The 8,245-nt window shown below is 31.5% G+C and overlaps 2 protein-coding genes across 2 annotated transcripts; both read left to right on the forward strand.

Moving 5' to 3' along the window:
* Positions 1-3,279: 3,279 nt before the first annotated feature.
* On the forward strand, positions 3,280-5,117 carry LOC132903231 (ommochrome-binding protein-like; the record flags this gene model as incomplete). The annotated part of the gene is made up of 2 exons (XM_060950879.1): positions 3,280-3,295; positions 4,225-5,117. Coding segments are annotated over 2 exons (909 nt in total), but the record flags the coding sequence as incomplete, so codon positions are not given.
* A 1,946-nt stretch (positions 5,118-7,063) lies between these two features.
* Positions 7,064-7,873, forward strand: LOC106139927 (ommochrome-binding protein-like). Its single transcript, XM_013341441.2, has one exon. It carries the CDS (start codon positions 7,064-7,066, stop codon positions 7,871-7,873), a length of 810 nt encoding a protein of 269 aa, XP_013196895.2.
* The last annotated feature ends 372 nt before the right edge of the window (positions 7,874-8,245 follow it).

The raw sequence follows: 8,245 nt of genomic DNA on the forward strand, positions 1-8,245 counted from the left end.
TGTCAGTTTATAAATAAGACTTCTTTGGGTCGTGTAGCGTTAAATCCAGTGTACTGGAGGTAATGTGGTTTTCCTTAATATGATTAGCTTTTGGAGGTCTATTTCAGAGGAATTTAAAGTGAACGTGGACGGATGGGAGGTTATAGTTTATTTAGAGCTCTCTAGAGCAAATCTATACATACATAAATCACGTACTTAAGTCACGCCTCTTTCCCGGAGAGCAGGGTAGGCAGAGAATTAAATTATGCTTAGAACCCAAGAACTTTGTTTTAATTATCAAAAATAACAAATATTTTAAAAAGTAATGGTTGTTAATTAATTGGTTAATTATTTATTGTTACATTTGCGAATTAATTATGTGATTTCCGGCCAATTGGAATAGTACCACACTACTACTACATCTCTTTCATATGGATGTCGTGAAAGATGACTAAGGGATACGCTTATATACTTGGGATTCCTCTTTTTAGGTTTAAGGTTAACCTGTCACTATTTGGTTATCAATTCTATCATTTAGTCAAACAGTTGAACGTGGCCTTTGAGTCTTTTCAAGACTGTTGGCTCCGTCTACCCCGTAAAAGATAAAGACGTTATCATTTGAAAGTATCTATACATGTACGAAATAAATACGATAATGTGAAAAAAAATATTTTGACATTATTTTGATGACTGTTGGGTATGTCTAGCCCGCAAAGGGATATAGACGTGATTATATGTTACGTAATATTATTTACAAAACCGGACTGGCAGTTTTTTCGTTACAAACAAAGAAACAAACATACAAATCTTCTCTCATGAGCATCGACGTATAACAAACGAAATGCCTACTACCTTTTTTCTGTATAATTTCATAGCGGAACCATTAATATTTTTTTTTTCTTCACAACGTTCCAAATATTCGTTCGTATCTAAATTTGAAAAGTCTGTCTCGATCACTGACACAAAAGACTCGATTGAAAACAAAACAAAAAAAAACAATACAACTCGTGTTTGGAATATCTATGAATGCGTTTTGTTCGATTTCTTTTTTTTTGTATCCAATGTATACATTTTGCATTATTTTTAAATCAGGAACATCGGCAGTCGAACGATTTGAATTTATATACATACGTATTTTGATCAAATTAAGGACGTCCTGGCAAATGGTCAGGTCAAGAGTACCCGAGACCGCCGAGCTTGCATGAAGAGAGTTATGAATGTGGATGAAGCGAAGGAAGTATGCAGAGATCGTGGCAAATGGAAAGATGTAGTCTCCGCCTACCCCTCTGTATGTATGTATACATATTTGTGGATTGCCATAATTGTGTATTTAAATTGTTTAGATATACATTATAAAGTTATTTATTTATGAAGGCATATTTCAATGTAGTACTTATGTACTTATATTTACATACGCCGTGTGGGGAAACATTGAAATACCAAGTTTAGCTGTTAGGCTTAATGATAGAATTGAGATTCTAATAGTGACTGGTTGCTAGCCCAACGCCCAAAAGAAGGATCCCAAATTTACAAGCCCATCCCTTAGTCGCCTTTTACGACATCCATGGGAAACAGATGGAGTGGTCCTATTATGTATTTTTAATTGGTGCCGGGAACCACACGGCACGGTCTGTGTAATTTATCCAATTATTTATATTTATTAATAAGATCTACTAAAACTGTTTTATGCATAATCAGTTAATTAATGTTTGTAAACAGATAATTGTTTATTTACATATTTAATCTTTACAAACAAATGCAAACATCACAACGTATAATATTATATGAACGCGTACGCAATATAATTTAGAGGCAGTCAGTTTTAAGAGTTCATTCAAAAATTTATTATAAAAATATTCTTATATTGTTTTACGTAAGGTAAGATTATTTAATAAAACATAAGTCCATAACTATTGAATAAATTTATAACTGCCCTTAATATAATACCATGATTTGTAACGACTTAAAAAGAGAGGTTCTCAATTAGAATTTTTTTTTTCGCGATTTGTATATTTCTTTTTTTACAACAGATTTTAATTATGTCTTTGTGATTATATTTAGTTTTAAAAGCAGAGAGTCATTTTAAATATTAAATGTTAAGCGATTAAGGCATTATCATCATCAGTCATCACCTGAAGTGCTTAATGATCCAAGTCTGAAATAAAATTTATAGTACATAATAATTAAAATGTGAAAGTGTGTTCGTCTGTCCGTCATTCACGTCGAAACTTTTTTATAGTTAAGTTTAAATTTTATGTGGTGTATGAAGGGGTCTTTACAAGAGGGCGCACCGCGTGCAAAAACTGCATACATACATATAATCACGTCTATATCCCTTCCGAAGTAGACAGAGCCAACAGTCTTCAAAAGACTGTTAGGCCACGTTCAGCTGTTTGGCTTAAGGATAAAATTTAAATTCAAATAGTGACAGTTTGCCTAAACAAAAAGAATCCCAAGTTTATAAGCCTATCCCTTAGTCGCCTTTTACATGACATTATGTTCGACATACATGGTAAAGAGATGGAGTGGTCCTATTCTTTTTTTTATTGGTGCCGAGAACCATACGGTACTAGCGAAAACTAATTAGTGGAAAATAACTAAAAACAAAACTATGAGATTTAAAATCGGTAGATTTTTTTCAAATAGCTTAATGACACTTAATGATGTACTCATCATACATACATATGGTCACGTCTATATCCCTTGCGGGGTAGACAGAGCCAACAGTTATATAAAGACTGAATGGCCACGTTAAGCTATTGATTAGTAATTACACTTAATGACTTAATAATTCAGTTGTTTACACAACATTCCAGTATGTTTCTCGAGAAACTCCTAAAAACTGAACCGGTTTCAACTATGATGAACAACGTTTATTTACAAATACATGTTTAACTGAAGAGTGTGTTCGGATTTTTGTATGACGGGTCAAAAATTGTGTTCTGACTGAGTGAACAGTTTTAAGGTAATACATATGTTAATAACGTTTTTTTCCCGGTGAGGTAGGCAGAGACTAAATCAAAAGGAGAATGTTTTCATTGTTTATTGCTTACTACATCCATTACGTACATTTCATAACTATTTTCTGGTAAGCTTATCGCTTTCGGGAACCCTTTTGCCAGTACGTTTCCGATTTGATCAATATACTATATACATATATACCAATATTTATGTAGTGCCGTGTGGTTCCCGGCACCAAAAGAAAAAATTATAAGACTCCATTTCTTTCCCGTGAACATCCTAAAAGTCGACTAAAGGATAGGCTTATAAATTTGGGATTCTTCTTTTGAGCGATGGGCTAGCAACCTGTCACTATTTTCAAGTCTGGCTCTGTCTACCCCGCAATGGATATATACGTGATTATATTTATGTATGTATGAACCAATATTTTGCTTCTTTTTGATATTTCATAAGTCCGCCTTTGCTCAACATATTCACAACGTATGTATGTTTCTACTACATATGTATTTTTTTATGGGCAATAAAGATAATTTGTATTGTACTCATGATGGCGGAATCATTTTTATATATTCTCACAACTCTCTTCGAATCTTGTCTTGTCTGTCTGTCTGTCTGTCACTTATGTATATCATAATGTTACGCTGACTGCCTTTGCTACGTTTCATGTTTTTACACATCCATCTCAATTTGAACAGTATTATATAGAAAAATAACGAGTTACGAGCGTACGTATGTACGCTTTAACATACAATAAGTGTATATTTATACATAAATTCACGCCTTTTTACCGGTAATTTATTTTTTATGCGATTAACTTACATACAATAAGTGTATATTTATACATAAATTCACGCCTTTTTCCCGGCAATTTTTTTTTAATGCAATTTACTTTTATGATGTAAAGTTTAAAGTAACCCGGTAATTTGATAGTTCAGGTTTGTTAGGCGTTATAATTACAGCCTATAAGTTAGCTTTATAACAGCTATTCCAAGTCAAAATTTCTGTGATTTTTTGTTATAATTATTTTATAATGTATGCAATTTTTCTGTGCGCGCGCTGCCTAAGATATGTGTTCAGATCTTTTACTGCAAATTTTAATTTTTTTTTAAACATGGTCCATTTATTTCAGTGATTTATGAAGATTTCTATTAAAAAATAAACCTTGTAATTTTCGTAACGTAAAGAAACTGATTTACAATACTGTGGTAAAAGTTACACTGAGAAAATCATCAAAAACTATCATGAACTTAATAATATTAATAGTTATGATAACCAAAACTCTAAACGCCAAAACAATAGTATGCGACGGTCTTGTGTTCAACGATGTTTATTTCGACAAAGAGGTTCTATTTGAAAATATAAATAAACCATACAACCTTGTCACACATAAGTTCTCAGGTCTTATTTTCTTTAGTCATACAATAAAAAATAGAACATCCATCGATTTTGGAATTAAAGTTTGTCATATTAAAAACAAAATATGCAATGACGTTGATGGCTTGCCTGGTGGGTATGCTATATCTTACGACGCTAGTAATGACGACATGTATCTAGGAGGTCACGACGGTATATACGTATACAATTTCCTAAAGAAAGAAGCAACTTATTTCGATGAGAAAGGCAAATCAATATGGGCACTGTTTGTTAGAAAAAACTTTTATTACATCCAATATCCGAGTCAAAAACTTTACGTTTATCAAAACGATGCGTACGTCATAGTCGCCGAAGCTAGAAATATAGAAGTTGATAATTTCTTCATAGCAAAAGATGACAGCGTGTACTATGCTAACAAAACTGCTTTGTATAAAGTTGAAAAGAATAGTAGACGTATAATCGTCCTTGATGATGATATAATTGTAAGAGCTATTGCTGAAGATAGTTATGGTGATATATATTTCTGTGGAATCAATGGTATTTATATCGAAGATAAACCGTATCACAGAGTTAAACATATAGCTGATATAGATCAAGCGTATGGTCTAACTTTTGATGAGAATGATCGCGTCATCTATTCTGATGCCACATCTATATACAGACTGCAAACGAGTAAAAGTTCTATAAGGGATGCCTGCTATGAGTCAATTACTGGCAAAAGACCTGGAATATCTGAAATTGTAACTACGCCTCCACTAAGACATTGGAATTTTCGAGACGGTCGACAAAGTGGTATGTATTGACAAGTTAAATTAAATTTTAATATTTTAAGTCATTATAATGGGACATTTTAACATCACTTAATAATTGTCATAATTTTGGTTTCACAATTTTGGTTGACGTCAAAATAAATTATTTAAAATCAAGTTTACTGCCGCTTTCAAAGCGTATGATGCGTAGCGATGTTTTACACATTTAAGAATAGAGAATAAAAATGTGTTATAAGAAGAGAAATTAATGTCCAAGTCTTTAAGACAATAACGTTTTAACTCTAGAACAATTAAATATAAAAAGTATTATAGAACTATTTACCCATGTTATGAATCTAATTGACTTGTCACTGTAGTTTATAAATAACAATGTTTTGTTTATAAATTCTTCAAATGCTGTTTCGCTAATGTTTATTATACTGTAGTAATGTCTTAACAATAACATATTTCTCATTTCGTATTTTGATTTCAGTGATTAAGTATGTGTCTTGAAAATTATGTATCCAATTTTCAGTATTTGAATCTTATTAACTTTATTTTAAGTATTATACTTTATTTCGTGAGTATATTAATATTGTTCGTTAATTTGTGAATGTGTTGATCGGATTCATTGGTATGTAGTGAACAATCATATTGAGAGCTGAATAATTGCCAACTTAGATTAGGATCTTTATCGATTTCCACAGGAGTCTAATAAATAAATAAAAAATAACACACAAAAAGGCAAATAAATATGATAATAATTACATAGCTCATTAAAAATTATTTGAAGCTAGAAATTGGCAGACAGGCATCTATCTGATTACAAAAACTTTGCTAAATAATTTTACAGTATGTTTAGTGTTCGTCCGTTTGTTAGTAGCGTATCTCATGTTTTAATCAAGACAAATGAGAATGGAATCAGATAAACTATTAAGATAAAGAACGAAATTAAATAAATATATACATACCGGACAAATTGGACAGATTGAATTAGTCTCGAAGTAAGTTCGAGACTTGTGTTACGAGATACTTACTCAACGATACTATATTTTGTAATAAATACTTATATAGATAAACATCCAAGACCCAGGCCAATCAGAAAAAGTTATTTTCTCATCATGCCCTGGCCGGGATTCGAACCCTGGACCTCCGGTGTCCACAGACAAGCTTATTACCGCTGCGCTACAGAAACCGTCAAAGAAAAATGAAATTGGTCAAGATTTTTGTGAAAGTAGTTGAACATGATCTTGTGAACAAAATTGGTGGATGCGTTATATATTTATTTATATTTTAAATTATTTACAGCACTTTTTCATCAAAGAAGGGATGAGAAGCTTAGTTCAAAGCGTAAGTATTTTTTGCTATTTTTAATGATAATTTAAAGTCAAGTCAAAAGGTTTGCAGACAATTTAACCTTACTTGCTTTAAGTGGATGTGGTTTTTAAATACAAAAGTACGCAACTTAATTCAAATTTTGTAACACTGCTGTTCAAAGTTCTAATTAGAAATAATAAGAGGTCGAGATAAAATCCTTGGGGAGTGCCAACTTTAATTTGAAAACATTTTCCTACAAAACATCTACGTAGTCATCCTTTTAAGTCTGCAATTGTCAGGTCTAGGCCTTATAGGTTATTATTTTTTACAATACCTGTACACAAAGTGCAACCAGAGGTCATTAATAAATATAGTCACCTCAACATATATTTATTTGTTTAGTTAAGAATAGAATAGAATAGTTTTATTTTCAAAATTCAATACAAGTTATATACAAGGTATCACATATTGACGTTACATAACTTAAATCTAATTATATCTAGCACCGCTTTCAAAGCGCATGTGTAGAAGAAGCGGCGGAACAAACTACACTGCAGCACATGATAATAAAATTTGCATTAAACATAATAAAATGTAATGTTCAATAATACCAAATTCATTATTTACAGTTATTGAAAGGATCAGGAAAACTGCTTATAGACGTAATTATAATCGTCGGATGTATGAAGACCATCAACGCTTCTCAAGAATTTTACAATAGCACATGTGAAAATGTCAAAATCAATGATAATTGGTACAAAAGGGATATTCTTTGGAGTCACGTCAAGCGTCCAATGAATCTAAATGTCCACAGATCTTCCAATACGTTATTTTTCTCTTATTCTGTTAGTGATTCATATGTTGATATAGATGTACAAATAGGTTATATGCAGCTTAATACAGGTGAAACTGGCGGCGTAGAAGGTGTTATAGGTGGATGTGCTATAGCTATAGATCAATATGATGATATTATATATCTAGGAGGAAGTAAAGGTATATACACATACAATATGTTTACAAAAAAAGCCGATGAGTATAGAGAATATATAAATGTATGGGCCTTATTTTATAATAGATTTTTGTTCTACATAAGTTTCCCATATCAAAAGCTTCACGTAGAAGTGAATGGAAAATTCATTACGGTAACAGAATTTGTTAATATCGAAGTTGATCATTATTTCTCAAATGACAGAGAAGTGTTCATTGCTAATAAATCTGGACTGTTTAAATATAATGTCAATGAAATGAAAATTGAAACTATCAATGATGTTATCCTAGTGAGGCATATTACTGAAGATAATTTAGGAAATGTATATGTGTGTTCCAATGTGGGTGTTTTTCTTTTGAAAGATGGAAAATTGCACGTTTTCATAGAGTCAAGGAGTATTTACAGTTTAGCTTTTGATAATAGGAATAATATAATTTATTCAACTAATGATGATATTGTACGATTATCAAGAACTGATAAAGGATGTTTCGATGAGAATTATTAATGGTTAGTTTTTATTTTGTTATTTATAATGTTCTGTTTATTATTTTACTAGCGACCCGCCCCGGCTTCGCACGGATGCAAAATTATAAATGTTATTATACATAAAAACCTTCCTCTTGAATCACTCTACCTGTTACAAAAAACCGCATCAAAATCCGTTGCGTAATTTTAAAGATTTAAGCATACAGACAAACAGACTAAAATAGCGACTTTGTTTTATACTATGTAGTGATTCTTATTATGTGTGTTATTTTTTATTCTTATCATGTGTGTTATTATGTTTTTAAAAGGAAATAAAGATTTTTTCAGTTGTATTGATTTATTGTTAACTAGCTTATGACCGCAGCTTCGTCTGCTAACGCCACCTACAAAA

Source organism: Amyelois transitella, chromosome 23, assembly GCF_032362555.1.
Source record: "Amyelois transitella isolate CPQ chromosome 23, ilAmyTran1.1, whole genome shotgun sequence".
NCBI lineage: Eukaryota > Metazoa > Arthropoda > Insecta > Lepidoptera > Pyralidae > Amyelois > Amyelois transitella.